General features: G+C 43.0%; 1 protein-coding gene across 1 annotated transcript in view; it reads left to right on the forward strand.

The window, feature by feature from the left end:
• Positions 1-16,137, forward strand: part of cntnap2b (contactin associated protein 2b) — a 49,913-nt gene that overhangs the window by 25,408 nt on the left and 8,368 nt on the right. The window contains exons 9-22 of the mRNA XM_063886763.1: positions 654-912; positions 1,311-1,460; positions 1,683-1,845; positions 1,975-2,081; positions 2,162-2,281; positions 3,493-3,608; positions 4,687-4,771; positions 5,399-5,555; positions 5,899-6,026; positions 6,169-6,339; positions 9,092-9,310; positions 11,064-11,300; positions 11,423-11,656; positions 11,911-12,044. Coding sequence (XP_063742833.1) covers positions 654-912; positions 1,311-1,460; positions 1,683-1,845; positions 1,975-2,081; positions 2,162-2,281; positions 3,493-3,608; positions 4,687-4,771; positions 5,399-5,555; positions 5,899-6,026; positions 6,169-6,339; positions 9,092-9,310; positions 11,064-11,300; positions 11,423-11,656; positions 11,911-12,044 — 2,280 coding nt within the window. The remainder of the gene's footprint in view (positions 1-653; positions 913-1,310; positions 1,461-1,682; positions 1,846-1,974; positions 2,082-2,161; positions 2,282-3,492; positions 3,609-4,686; positions 4,772-5,398; positions 5,556-5,898; positions 6,027-6,168; positions 6,340-9,091; positions 9,311-11,063; positions 11,301-11,422; positions 11,657-11,910; positions 12,045-16,137) is intronic.

Here is a 16,137-nt window from a genome sequence, read left to right on the forward strand (position 1 = left end):
TCTTCTGACCCTCAAAGCCCTCCATCACCAGGTCCCCTCCTACCTCACAGACCTGCTCCAGCACCACACTCCTTCCTGCAGCCTCCGCTTGTCAGACGCAAATCTCGTCTCACTTCCTCCCAGGACCAAACTCCGGACCTGGAGGGACAGAGCCTTCTCTGTCACTGCCCCCTGCCTCTGGAACTCACTCTCCAAAAAACATCTGTGACTGCCCTGACCTCAAAATGTTTAAATCCCAAATCAAAACTCACCTTTTCAAAACTGCTTTTAAACTGAAAATGAATGTTGTATTTTAAATATATTCAGTGTGTGGTTTGAATTATGTTTTGATGAATTGTATTTTTGTAAAGTGTCATTGAGTTTTTAGGAAAGCGCTCTGTAAATAGAATGTATTATTATTATTATTATACATTTGAGTTATAATCACCCCAAAATATTGTATGCTTAATATCAGAACAAAATGAGCTGTAAACACCAAAGCTATGGAGAGTTGCTAGTTTGTGATTGGTTGGATACTCACCAGTCTATCAATTAAACATTTCACAACTTGTAATTCAATCCGTTTAAAAATGATAAAGCCTCCTGCTCATAATTCGAGCCGCTGTAAAACAGTGCTCCTCAGATGGCTCAGATGTGTCTCTCCTCCTCTGCAGCGTAACCTGACCTTCTCTTGTGCTGAGGCCAACTCCTTCTCCGTCTTCTTCAACTCCACGTCCTTCCTGCGGCTGCCGGGTCAGACTGACAGTGACACGCTGTCAGTCAGCCTGTCTTTCAGGACCTGGAACCCCAACGGGCTGCTGATGTTCACGGGACTCGCTGATGGCTGGGTAGAGGTGGGACTGACGGAGGGCAAGGTCACCGTCTACATGAATGTCACACAGAAGAAGAACACACGCATCGACATCTCCTCAGGTTTGCTCAGATCATTGCTCTTCACATTAAAGAAGTTCTGGAGAAGTTTATTAAGATAGGGTTAGAGTCAAGATATAATAAATGAAAAATGTTTGACTTTTACTGTATTCAAGTTGTGACATACAGTATGTGCTTGACCAATCAGTATACCTTCAGCACTTTTGGAGAAAAGACACAGAGACATTTTTACCTTAATAACGGTAAAATCTGCAAACCACACTGGAGCTGGATAGTAAGTTTATACCTTTTATACAAATCAGTTTTTGTAGTGTGTGGGTGAAGGGAAATAAGTTAGAATAAGGTTGCACAGTCTGTTGTTGAACATATTTATGACATTTTTACACATGTGAAAGATATTACATATGCGTTCATAGACTGAAGTGTGGTTAACCCTGCAGGTTCCGGTCTGAATGATGGCCAGTGGCACAGTGTCCATCTGAATGCATTGGAGAACTATGCTATGCTGACAGTCGATGGAGACGAGGCCTCCACAGTGAGGACAGCCATCCCCATCCAGATCCAGACCGGAGGAACCTACCACTTCGGGGGTGAGTCTTCAGGGACATTGCTAAGTGTCTGTTGGAACTTGTATGTGTCATGGAAAGGTTGTAGTCTGTAATCTGTCTCTAGAAACTTGGATTCAAGACCTGAAAGTTTCTAATGTCTTGCCGACAGTCATAGGGGCGAAACAGCAGAACAAACTGTTCATTCATTCTGTTAGACCTGCACTGTTACAGTAAAGGCTTTTGACCTCCTCCGCTTGCCCTCAGGAAACGTTGTGCATGCCAACACTCGATCCCTTCAGCGCTCCTTCCAGGGCTGCATGCAGATGATCCACATAGACGACCACCTGGCAGACCTCAGGGCAGTCGAGCAGGGCCTCATTGGAACATTTGAAAATGTCAGCCTGGATATGTGTGCCATTATAGACAGGTATAAACATAAGCTTGTACAAAATCTGAGATTGGATCAGGGATGAAGGTTAGCTGTTCTGGTGCCTAACAGCAGTAGTGACAGCAGTTTCTCATTCCCCTGCCCCCCCCCCCCCCCCCTCTTCATTAGGTGTGTTCCTAATTACTGTGAGCACGGCGGGCGCTGTTCTCAGACGTGGGATACATTCCGCTGCAACTGTAGTGGCACAGGATACACTGGAGCCACCTGCCATACATGTAAGTGCGAACGCATGCTTGCACACGGCATACACACACAAACTGATTAGTGTGTGCTGAGCCATGTGTCTCCTCTGTAGCCATGTATCCACAGTCCTGTGAGGAGTATCAGCACCAGGGCAAGAGCTCAGGGAGCTACTGGATTGACCCCGACGGCAGTGGATCCATCACCCCCTTCAGAGTGCACTGTGACATGACAGGTGAGATGTCATTTAAGAGGCTTAAATACATTTTAACCCAAAACTTTTACACACAATTCTTCTTTCAACACTTGAGCCTGTTTGCACATGGCACTTTTTTCTGAAAGCCAGTTTTTTTTCTAAAAAATGTTCACATGCAGCCATCTTGGGAAAAGGCTTTTCTAAGCGCACCGCCGTGTTAGGCTTCCGGATGAAAATATTTCATCTTTTCAGGAAAGCTTGTCAGGGTTGGAGAGCGGAGCAGTTAGCACCCAAATGCAGAACACCTTTTTTGTATTCAGAATCCTTTATTTTCAGGGCTGGAACAAGCAAAACAAGGAAAATAAGGCAAGACATGAACTCCTCAAAACATCCAACATCATCATCAATGACGAGACTCTGACCCCGAAAGAAAAAGGTGGGGAGGGAAGCGAAACACAGGGGTAGCCGGGTGAACACAATCAGGTCATCAAACAGGAGGGAAACAGAGACAGGAAGTGACAGCAGACATAACACAGGGGTTAACACTTTTCAAATAAAACGGGAAAACAAAGAAACATCTTGACATAACAAAAATAAAACAGGGAAAACTAATACGGAACAAAGCTCTGATGACGTGACTGTAGAAATTGGAGGAGAAACTTGTTTTTTGACCATATCTTTTAAATAGAAACGATCAAAACAAAGACCGCAAGCAGGATTGTTTAAGCAAAACATGTGCAGACCATGGAAGTTGACTTTATCTCCATACGCAGATCTTCCTCCTCGCTTTGAGCGCAGATGGACCATTCAGACCATTCAGTGAGTGTGAGCGCAATAACCATTTGGTTGGTTGTAATGGTAAAAGATGGTAGGACAAATAGATGAAAAAAAACCAGGGGTGCCATGCTAGTTTTTCTTACAAATGCGCTGATACACACACAATAAATCATTGTCATAGAAACAATAAAAAAAGTGCTCTGAACATTTTTCTGGTGCAGGGAGGAGGACCTCCCTATTGCCCTAGCAGTGCTGTGTGGACACAGGCTCTTAAACTACAAAACCTTTTTTCCCCCTTTATTATTATTGTGTTTTTGTGAACAGTACATGTAGCTGCTGTGGTATAGAACCATGTGTATCATGTTCCCTGTATATAAAGCTCATGTTAACATGCATCTGCTTGCATGTTGAATAGTGGAAATGAATGTTTACTGAGGCGAGGATACTAATGCTGGGATTCTCCGGGGCTTTAGAGGGAAAGGTTTGGACGACGCTGAAGAACAACCTCTCCTCTCAGACCTCAGTCACCAGCTCGGGGCAGGAGGGGAAGGCCGTGTTGCAGATCACTTACAATGTGACTGATGAACAGGTACACTGACTACACACCTACTGGAAGCCAGCTAGCTGTAAACTCTGTCCCTTTGTGTTCGGAGTGGAGAACCAGACGGTTCATTGCATTGGTGCAGCTGATAGTATACACTATTACACTACTAGAGGAGTCTCATCTGTTATCATGGAAACCTAAACAGGTGTAATTACTAAAAAACACTAAAACAGTGTTGAATTACACCTGACCAGATTCAAGGCTTCCAGGTGAATAATCAATCATCACATAAAGACATATTTTTGAAGTCTTGAGAATGTGGGTGGACCAATCAAACTGATGCCCACCATGTGTCAAAATCAGTAAAGAGTTTCTAGTTATTATATATTGATATTTCCACATTGAGTAGTTTATTGTTATAGAAATGAACATTTCTTCTTAAAACTGAATAAGTTTGGATATATTATCAGAGACAAATATGACATTATAACATGAAAATACACTGATATGGCATTAAAATGATTAACAGCATTAACACATAAGCTTACACTAGCAATTCACTCCTGTGATGTTAGTGCATCTAAACATTTATTTAACACAATTTTTCTTTTTTTTAATGTATTTATTACCCTAAGGATCATGCATACAAATACCTTAATCTCAGAAAAAAGAAGAGGGGATTTATGCCAGATTTGAGCTAACAGCTAATTTCCATCTGCAGTCCTTAGGCAGGTACATAACAATCAACAAACACTACAAACATTTCATACTCTCTATCACACAAACAATTATTAAATAAGTCATAAAATAGTACATAGTACAGTTAAAATATAATATTACAATACAGTTAAAATAGAAAAACTCATTAGAGTGTAATTAATGTTGGTTGCCTAATATCCATGTTTTTGCTCCATAAGAGAAAGTGTGAGTCAATGCAGGTTTTATGCTCAGCTGGAAGAATATTCCAGTGTTTGATGGCAATAAATGAAGACGCAGATTGTGCAAAGGCAGTGCGCCTCAGAGGGACGGTTATATCTGCGTTTAGTGCAGATTTTGAGTTTCTGCCACTCTGCTCAACACTGAACCTCAGTTGTGTTTGTGTGTCCTCCCTGTGTGTTTGCAGCTGCTCTCAGTGTCCAGCAGTGCAGATTACTGTGAGCAGTACGTGGCCTACGCCTGCAGGATGTCCCGCCTGCTCAACACTCCGGGTAAAAAGAGCATGCATATATATGATGCAAGTTCACCATTCACCAAAGGACTCTTTTGTATTCATTTATATAAGAAAGGACATTGCACATAATAACTTCAGAACTTGAACCCATTATATAAATGTGCCTGACTTAGTTGTAAATATACAATTGAATCTGCAGTGCCTGGCAGGATGATGGAATGCAGATAACACGTACAAGAGCACATAAGCATAGAAACCACATGAGCACAATGACAGTCAGAAACACAACGATGGCCCGTGTTACAGCATATAAACACTCACTCTTAAACAGACAACAGGTTTAGGTGTGTATTCCATGTTGGTGGTCTACCATCACCTATTATAAACCCTGACAGTGGGCTAATGTTATACCTGGCAGTCACACTGTAAGAAGATTCATCCAAATGTCAGGTGTAAACAGTTGAGATAAAGTGATTTACAGTTCTGAGTGACTGATTGTTAATCATGTTGCTAAGAAGCATGATATAGCATTATATATGTTTTTGTGTGAATTGTACTGTAGAAAATACTACTGATACTTTCCAGGTAAAGCATGTGTCTGAAGTAAGAATTGTTGAATTTAAACATTGGTGAAAAGTGACACCAAGCTGATGTTCTTTCCTAGATGGAGCCCCTTACACCTGGTGGGTAGGAAGAGCCAATGAGAGGCATTCTTACTGGGGGGGCTCGGGACCAGGCATACAGAAGTGTTCCTGTGGTATCGAACACAACTGTACTGATGCCAAACACTACTGCAACTGTGACGCTGACCTGCGCTCATGGTGAGTGCACCCCCAATCTGTTCTGTCCCTTTACAAAGGGTTAAACTGCTTCATCTGGTTATAAAGTGAACATTTCTGTCATTACTTGAAAAGTTACTTGCACCCTCTCTGTAGGGCAGTGTCCGTGTTGTATCTGTACTACTATAATACTATAAATACATGAGCTGTGTTTACTTTAGTAAGTCGTGTGTGTGTGTGTGTGTGTGTGTGTGTGTGTGTGTGTGTGTGTGTGTGTGTGTGTGTGTGTGTGTGTGTGTGTGTGTGTGTGTGTGTGTGTGTGTCTGTGTGTGTGTGTGTGTGTGTGTGTGTGTGTGTGTGTGTGTGTGTGTGTGTGTGTGTGTAGGAGGGAAGATGCAGGCCTGCTGGTGTATAAGGACCACCTGCCTGTCAGTCAGGTTGTGGTTGGTGATACGAGCAGAGCCGGATCTGAGGCCAAACTGACTGTGGGTCCGCTCAAATGCCAGGGGGACCGTGAGTGGCTCTATCTCTCTTCCTCTCTTTTTTCAGAATAAAACACATACACCCTCAGCACACAAACACGCATGAATTGTTCACAGAGACTTTGAGAGAAACCATGGTGTGTTCATGCATGTACTGCTGTTGTTTTCTGAAGGGAGCTTCTGGAACGCAGCGTCCTTCAGCAGCCCGGCCTCCTCCCTCCACTTCCCCTCCTTCAGAGGAGAGACCAGCACCGACATCTCCTTCTACTTCAAGACCTCATCCACCCATGGAGTCTTTCTAGAGAACCTAGGAACAACTAACTTCCTTCACATTGAACTCAGAGGTGTGTGTGTGTGTGTGTGTGTGTGTGTGTGTGTGTGTGTGTGTGTGTGTGTGTGTGTGTGTGTGTGTGTGTGTGTGTGTGTGTGTGTGTGTGTGTGTGTGTGTGTGTGTGTGTGTGTGTGTGTGTGTGTGTGTGTGTGTGTGTGTGTGTGTGTGTGTGTGTGTGTGTGTGATTTTAGATTATTCTGGAAGATAAGTAAACACTTGTAGTTAAGATGTAAGAAACCCTAACCCTAACCCTTAACATCTCTGCAGTGTGTGTGCTTCTTTTTCAGTACTACACCTAGGAACAGCATTTAAAAAGACTAGAAACAGGGGCATAAAGACTAGAGACTAGAAGCAGGGGGATAATACTGGAGACTAGAAGCAGGGGCATAAAGACTAGAGACTAGAAGCAGGGGGATAATACTGGAGACTAGAAGCAGGGGGATAATACTGGAGACTAGAAGCAGGTGCATAAAGACTAGAGACTAGAAGCTGGGGGATAATACTGGAGACTAGAAACAGGGGCATAAAGACTAGAGACTAGAAGCAGGGGGATAATACTGGAGACTAGAAGCAGGGGCATAAAGACTAGAGACTAGAAATGGGGAAAATACTGGAGACTAGAAGCAGGGGCATAAAGACTAGAGACTATAAGCAGGGGGATAATACTGGAGACTAGAAGCAGGGGCATAAAGACTAGAGACTAGAAGCAGGGGGATAATACTGGAGACTAGAAGCAGGGGCATAAAGACTAGAGACTAGAAGCAGGGGGATAATACTGGAGACTAGAAGCAGGTGCATAAAGACTAGAGACTAGAAGCAGGGGGATAATACTGGAGACTAGAAGCAGGGGCATAAAGACTAGAGACTAGAAGCAGGGGGATAATACTGGAGACTAGAAGCAGGTGCATAAATACTAGAGACTAGAAGCAGGGGGATAATACTGGAGACTAGAAACAGGGGCATAAAGACTAGAAGCAGGGGGATAATACTGGAGACTAGAAGCAGGAGCATAAAGACTAGAGACTAGAAATGGGGAAAATACTGGAGACTAGAAGCAGGGGCATAAAGACTAGAGACTAGAAGCAGGGGGATAATACTGGAGACTAGAAGCAGGGGCATAAAGACTACAGACTAGAAGCAGGGGGATAATACTGGAGACTAGAAGCAGGGGCATAAAGACTAGAGACTTGAAGCAGGGGCATAAAGACTAGAGACTAAAATCAGGGGGAAAATACTGGAGACTAGAAGCAGGGGCATAAAGACTGGAGACTAGAAGCAGGGGCATAAAGACTAGAGACTAAAAGCAGGGGCAAAAATACTACAGACTAGAAGCAGGGGCATAAAGACTAGAGATTAGAAGCAAAGGGAATAAAGACTAGAGACTAGAAGCAGGTGCATTAAGACTATAAGCAGGGGCATAAAGACTAGAGACTAGAAGCAGGTGCATTAAGACTAGAAGCAGGGGCATAAAGGCTAGAGAGTAGAAGCAGGGGCATACAGAGTAGAAGCAGGGGGCATAAAGACTAGAGATTAGAAGCAGGGAGCATAAAGACTAGAGACTAGAAGCAGGGGCATACACACTAGAGACTAGAAGCAGGGGCATAAAGACTAGATACTACAAACAGGGGGCATAAAGACTAGAAGCAGGGATATACAGACTAGAGACTAGAAGCAGGGGGCATAAAGACTAGAAGTAGGGCAAAAAGACTAGAGCCTGAAGCAGGGGCATACAGACTAGAGACTTTAAAAAGGGGGCATAAATACTGGAGAAAAGAAGCAGGGTCATAAAGACTAGAGACTATAAACAAGGGCATAAAGACTAGAGACTAGAAGCAGGGGCATAAATACTAGAGACTAGAAGCAGGGGCATAAAGACTAGAGACTAGAAGCAGGTGCATTAAGACTATAAGCAGGGGCATAAAGCCTAGAGACTAGAAGCAGGTGCATTAAGACTAGAAGCAGGGGCATAAAGACTAGAGACTAGAAGCAGGTGCATTAAGACTAGAAGCAGGGGCATAAAGGCTAGAGAGTAGAAGCAGGGGCATACAGACTAGAAGCAGGGGGCATAAAGACTAGAGATTAGAAGCAGGGAGCATAAAGACTAGAGAGTAGAAGCAGGGGCATACACACTGGAGACTAGAAGCAGCGGCATAAAGACTAGATACTACAAACAGGGGGCATAAAGACTAGAAATAGGGCAAAAAGACTAGAGCCTGAAGCAGGGGCATACAGACTAGAGACTTTAAGCAGGGGGCATAAATACTGGAGAAAAGAAGCAGGGTCATAAAGACTAGAGACTATAAGCAGGTGCATTAAGACTATAAGCAGGGGCATAAAGACTAGAGACTATAAGCAGGTGCATTAAGACTATAAGCAGGGGCATAAAGACTAGAGACTAGAAGCAGGTGCATTAAGACTAGAAGCAGGGGCATACAGGCTAGAGATTAGAAGCAGGGAGCATAAAGACTAGAGACTAGAAGCGGGCATACACACTAGAGACTAGAAGCAGCGGCATAAAGACTAGATACTACAAACAGGGGGCATAAAGACTAGAAGCAGGGATATACAGACTAGAGATTAGAAGCAGGGGGCATAAAGACTAGAAGTAGGGCAAAAAGACTAGAGCCTGAAGCCGGGGCATTAAGACTAGAGACTAGCAGCACATATTTTTTTGTTATTGATTCCGACCCAGGACGATAAGACCCTGTGAGTGTGTGTTTCTCTTTCTAATGTGGCGGTGCTTGATATGTGTGTGGCGCTCCCAGGGGGTTCGGTGGTCTCCTTCTCTTTTGACGTTGGCGGTGAGCGGGTGGAGCTCAGTGTCCGCTCGCCACTGCGTCTTAACGATGACCAGTGGCATCACTTGGAGGCGGAGAAGAACATCAAGGAGGCGCTGCTGCAGCTGGATGGACAGCACAGCGAGATCAGACCCATGCCCCCCCATGGACACACCAAGCTGGAGTTCTACAGCGAGCTTTACGTTGGTAAGACACACATCTAGGACTGTCCTGTTCACAGCTGGGACATGTCTTTGGAGTGTGTCGGCTGAGGTCAAGTTAGTTTATTCATAGAGCACATTTCAGACACAAACAAATCAAAGTGCTTCATGAACATTAAGGCACAAGAAAAAATAAAAGACACAATAATCAAAACAAAGACAACGCATTAGAGATAGAAACTATTTTAAAAAATCAATATTCTAGATACAGAACATTCTGCAAGCGGTGCAGAAGTATAATAAGAACATGTGTTTTTTTTTTTTGTGAACTTTTTATTTATTTACGTGTACAAGGAACATGAGGTCATCATGGGTGATACTGTTAAAATCAAAATATTCTTTTACAGTCATACATATATACATACATACATACATACATCATAGCCAAATGTCACACTATTCAAGGTGCATACACGATCCATTTTTCCCAGCGTTCCATACAATTCTCCAACTGAAGTCATAAAACAAAGGTAAGTCTCTCCATACAGTACATTTCTTGAATGATCCCATGCCACTGGTTCAATGTTGGAGGATCTGGTTGCAACCACCTTCTGGTTATGGCTTTCCTACCACTTGCCAGAAGAATCTTCAACAGGTACCTGTCCTTACGTAGGACTGTTTCCGGGATTTTACCGAGATATAAAATAACAAAAGAAAACTCAAATCTTCCCCTATTATTTTATTTATCTCGGTTGACACCTCCCTCCAAAATGACTGGATTTTTGGACAGGCCCAAAAAACATGAAAGTGGTTAGCCATAGGGGTACCACATTGTCTCCAGCAGAAGCCTCGGCTCTGCGTGCCTGTTTGTAGTGCTGTTAATTTAGGAGTTATGAAAAATCTCACTACATTCTTCCAGCCGAACTCTCTTAAAGATCTTGAATTTGCAGTGGTCGCCTGTGTCTCACATATTTCTATCCAGGTCTCTTCTGATATTTGTGTTTCTGACTCCTTCTCCCATTTTTGTTTAATGTAAGAACATGTGTTTTAATGACCTCTGGGTGGAAGCTTATTCCAGATCTGCAGAGCATAGACACTAAGAGCTGCATGTTTGGTTCTGCCTCTCAGAACCATGAGCAGCCCCCGGTGATCCGAGGGCTCTGCAGCATGTCTGCCAGTTATTGTGGTTCCAAACCATTTACATGTAGCACTTTGTATGTTAGTTTGTAGGTTGTGCAGGACAAAGAATGGACCCTTGGTGAACTACTCATATTATTTTTATTTTGGGAGATTTGAGATGTGAATTAATGTTCCTCCTCAGAGAGTCCCACTGGGATACTGGCGGAATGATTTTAGGGATCCCTGTGACATGATGAGCAAACTGTGTACCAATTAATGAAAGCTATATAGGTTTTTATAACTATGATGGTTTTGTCCATTTTGCTTCATTGATGGAAAACATGCCTATTCTAACTAACAACTTATTCTAAAGAGATATAATAATAAAAGGTGTCTGTGCTGTACGCCTGCATTCGTATGATTCACAAAGTTTCAGAAATCAGGAACAGGTTTATTCCCAAGTCGGTTTACACATATGGTGTGTATGGTGCATAAATACATTGTAAGAAAAGTACCAACACAAATAAACCATTATAAATACTAGCTTTGTGTACAATGTGCAGGGCTGAGCGTTTTACAATGACCCAGATATTCTTTGCATCATGTAATGCATGCATTCTAATGAGCCAGTGACTGTGAGGCTTGAATGAAGAAACTTGTGTCTACTGTGATATTTGCAGGGGCCTCCAGTGGTCAGAGGGGTTTCTTGGGCTGCATGCGGGCTCTGAAGATAAATGGTGTGACCTTTGACCTGGAAGAGAGGGCACAGGTGTCTCCCGGGGTGAATCCAGGCTGCCTGGGCCACTGCAGCAGCTTCGGGATGCACTGCAGGAACGGAGGGAAGTGTGTGGAGCAGTACAACGATTACTCGTGTGACTGCTCTCTCACTGCGTACGATGGACCCTTCTGCTCCGATGGTACGGCCGCCAACACTGTGCAACACTAGATGATGTTGTTCATTAGATAGATCAAATGCAACGATAAATGTTGTTTACACTGGGGACAGAGGGGACATGTCAATCCTTCTTGTGTGTGTTAGATGTCGGCGGATACTTTGAGACGGGGACCCTGGTGCGTTACGACTTCCTGCTAGAGGCGGCAGCAAACTTGTTGCAGGAAGGGAAAAGCCTCTCAGAGGTTGGTGTTCGTGGTGATACCAATCTGACCCAGGAGGAGCTGGTGTTTAGTTTCAGCACTTCCAGCGCCCCCAGCATCCTCGTCTACGTCAGCTCCAGAACTCAGGACTACCTAGCGGTGGTGCTCCGACACAATGGTTGGCTCATCATTGGACCACATCCATTTCTTACATCAATATAAAAATAGATGTGTATTAACCTGTGTGTGTGTGTGTGTGTGTGTGTGTGTGTGTGTGTGTGTGTGTGTGTGTGTGTGTGTGTGTGTGTGTGTGTGTGTGTGTGTGTGTGTGTGTGTGTGTGTGTGTGTGTGTGTGTGTGTGTGTGTGTGTGTGTGTGTGTGTGTGTGTGTGTGTGTGTGTGTGTGTGTGGGTGTGTGTGGGTGGGTGTCCAGGCACTCTCCAGATCCGCTACAGTCTCGGGAGGCTAACAGAACCATACACCATAGATGTTGACCACCGTAACATGGCTAATGGACAGCCTCACTCTGTCAACATCACAAGGAACCGCAGGGAGATACAGCTGCAGGTCAGTGTGAAAAAGATCGATATATATATATATACTTCGATATAACACTATACTGTATATCTAGGTCTTGTCCGATTCCGAATCTCCGATGCTGATAAGGCATCCAGGAAAAACAGCTGTCCTAAAGCGTCCGACTTCGGTTTAGAACGTACCCTCCAAAATCTACACGCAAGACCACCATAGTCCGCTTAGGAAGGCAACTCACAGCATAGCTTAAAACACCAGCTGCCGTTGTATCACTTATTTCAGGCACTAAAACGTTGCATGTCCGACCACCAGGATATCAACGGAAATGTGGGGTGCAGTAGGTGTTTGTGGGCTGGTAGAACTCCAGTGCAGTCTGCTAAACTGCACCTGGAGGAGAAACCCTGTGTCGGTTGGGAGCCTCCATGATTTTCTTACCCCACACTTAGACCAAGCAGATACCTTCAGAGACCACCAGAGGTCTGGTCTCCAGAGGTTGCGTCGAGATGTACAAAGTACAAACCGGTTTTATTGTTTTTTTCACAAAAATGTATAAAATAAAAAATACAAAAGAAGAAGTTAACAAAACAGGGTCAAAGGTATTCAACAGTTCAAAAGGCACAAAGTGCAAGAACCCCGCAAAGGCCAAGCCAAGTCCAAAACCAAGCCAAGCCCCATTTTTCTTAGACATCAACTTTTAAAGTCTCTCGCTCCTCCCTCTGTATGATCAGGTGATCTCCCCTTTTTAATCTTTGAGTAAGAAGGAGGTTACATACTTTCGGCTTTTTGCTTAAATCATTCAATCTAAATTAAACAAATGAAGAATATGGTATTTAGATGACATTTCTAACAAAAATGAATGAAAATAAATTCTATGCTATCTGAACACATTGAGTATGTCATTTTAGAATTACATTTCTTATAGCTCCATTGAAGACATGATAATTTCATCCTTTCCTGCTTTTTAACTTTACATGCCGATCAAACATTTTAACTATATCTGTAACCTCAGTTGCCCCTTAGCATATAAAGGTCATAAAAAGTTCACAGACTCAGCTAGATAGTTCATCTCCAGCCAACATCCCCTTTTTTCCTTATCTCTAGGTCTCAATCCGTTGTAACCGTCTTCAAGGGGTCCAAAACCACAAGGCTTGTTTCTTAGAATTTGGGGTGAATAGTTTAACGTTTGACAACGTCCTTTAGGTGTCAAAGACCACAAGGCCTTGTTTCCGACAGATAGCAGTTTCAGACAGTCTTGTTTGTCATGTACGCGTATTCTGATGGACACTTACTTCCCCAATACAAACTTTTCTGAATCATATGTAATTAACTATGGTAGATGTCTTAGAGCAGGAGTGTCCAAACTACGGCCCTGGGGCCAAATGTGGCCCGTGGGCCAATTTGAATCGACCCTCAAATTCTAAAAATTTTGTGGAATATGGCCCACACCTGAAAGTTGTCTTCAATTGTAATTCTTTAAAATATATGTATTAAATATTAAAATATATTACACAGTAGTATTCATGTGTTAATATGCCCAATGCCAAATGAATTCAGTCATGTCAAGTTGAGAACATGTTCTAACAGATCTAAGTTGTCAAAAAAAGCCTGATAACTTATTTGCATACCATGCATGATATATACCCTTCATATTTCCCCTTACTAAAAGCAGTGGTGGGCCGTGCATTTCACACCTAGGCCTTCAGTGATATCCTACACAGTCCTACCTGAATTATTCCACCTCTTAATACCATCATTATGACGCCATGGCTCTAGAAACTATACATTTAGACAGAAACGCAGTATAACCGGGCGTTGCATCACCTTAACATAGTCAAGTACAACAGAGTTATATTAATATTTCTGAAGCATTTATAATCAATACATCAGCATTTACAGTTAACTTAATTAATCAGATTATCTGACAAACCGCTCCTTGACACCTGTGTCCGTCACATAACGCAGAACAAGTGCCAGCTGTGCTACATTACCCACATCTGACGTCTCGTCCACCATAACAGCGACAAAGGGTGCTTTTTTAATCTTCATTTTGATCTCTTCTCCCATCACTTCAGCAATAGCATAAATCAGGTCGTTTTGTATTTTGCCTGACGTCCCAGTAAACATGTTGTTTGTGTACAGGTGGTAATGCAAATCTGTGTTGTTCTCAGCAAGAAAAGAAAGAAGCTCCACGTAGTTTCCTCTGTTTCTGGACTCGGCGCTTTCATCGTGTCCCCTAAATGAAAGTTCCTGTTTACCCAAAAACAGGACACAATCAATCAGTCTTTCAATATTTCCCTATTTTTGTTCACCCTTTCGTTGTGGAGCTCCGTTTCCCTGCGCACTTGTTCGTTGAGCTGTAGATCCACTCGGGTGTCCCCAAAGGTTTTCAAAAGCACCAGTGCTTCCAAGTGCCCAGCTGTGCTTTGGTGTCTCGTTGCTGCCTTGGTTAGACAACTCAAGTTTGCAAATTTAGTGTGGCTCCAAACACCAAATCGATCAGTTGCAAATACCAGGCATTCCCGGCAGTACAATTTGCAGTGCCTCTCGGAGGCTGTGAGCCAGGGGTACCGCTCGTTGGAGTTGGTCGTTCCCTTTTCAAGATGTGTAGCTTTACTTGAAAAGTTCGTTTTGAAAATGGCGTTGTAATTATATCTTCGACCAAATTGATCTCTTCTCCTTACGACGGAGTATTAGGGCCACATATGAAGAAAAAAAATATTTTTGCCGTGACGAGATTAAAGTCGACACGGCGACTTTAAAGTCAACATGTCGACATTAAACTCGAAATGTCGAGAATAAAGTTGAAATGTCATGTCGACTTTAATCTCGACGTGTCGAGGTTCGCTAAAACAGCGAGGATCTCTTTATTGTTAAATCCAATTCGGAAGTATAATTTGACCAAATGATCTACACAAGCCATTTCGGATTCAGTGCAGGACCTGTGGGAGCGGTTGCTATGTCTCCCAACTAATTTCAACTATATTCTCGACATTTCGAGTTTTATCTCGACACATCGAGATTAAAGTCGACATAATATTTCAACTTTATTCTCGACATGACATTTCAACTTTATTCTCGACATGACATTTCAACTTTATTCTCGACATTTCGAGTTTAATGTCGACATGTTGACTTTAAAGTCGCCGTGTCGACTTTAATCTCGTCACGGCAAAAAAAAAATTTTTCTTCATATGTGGCCCTAATACTCCGTCGTATCTCCTCCTTCAGCCATTGTGGGTTGAAAAAAATAGCTTGTAGAAATCTACACAAATTAGCTCGCTCAAGTTCTAGTTCTGTTTGCTAGCTTTGCCCTGTATGGCTCTGCCTACTGCCTAGCTCTGCCTCTCAATAGTGCGTATCCAATCAGAAGATGTGCACGTGCTAACGTTAGCGTACGCCTGCTAGCTGGCCCGTTGTCGCCACCTCGAAATCTGATTGGTTAACGCCACAATTTTGTTTGCCTTCACTTTAAGCTACAGCCGCCCGCACTGTTGATTCTGAAGGCCTAAGGGCAGATTTCTTTGACCCTAGCAACACATTATGGCTGAAATATGATTGGATAAAAGCTCTAACATAAAGGCCAGCCCTCCAAATCTCGTTCTGAGGCTGGAAGCAGCGCAGCCAAGACGAACGCTATAAAATGAAGAGAATAGACTATGGGGAATAATTTAATACGTATTTGTGGAAAAAATATATCAACATTTAATTTATATTCTGATGATGTTTAGGCCAGCAGAGAAGGCTGACTAAAAGCAATCTGAGGCTTCTGTTTTAAGGAATGAGCTGCCAAAAATATAAATGAAACTTCATTTATCTCATTAGTTAACTTATAACTTTACTAATGAGGCCATACCTAAACTCACCTCTAGTGAGGGGCCCAGACCTTCGTATGTTTCTCTGCATGTGGCCCTCAGTGAAAAAAGTTTGGACACCCCTGTCTTAGAGAATAGATTTAATGTGGAATGGTAGGTACTGTATCTTTAGTGGCAGGATTTAAGGTGAGGTCTTCCATGGCCACTTCAACAGCAGATCTGTCTTTAAGTGCTTCACGGCAAAAACGTTTTAGGTAACAGTTCCACTGAGAAGCTTATCAGTCAGAGCAGACTGGGCTCTGGTTTCAGACAGA

This window comes from Eleginops maclovinus, chromosome 6 (genome assembly GCF_036324505.1).
Source record: "Eleginops maclovinus isolate JMC-PN-2008 ecotype Puerto Natales chromosome 6, JC_Emac_rtc_rv5, whole genome shotgun sequence".
NCBI lineage: Eukaryota > Metazoa > Chordata > Actinopteri > Perciformes > Eleginopidae > Eleginops > Eleginops maclovinus.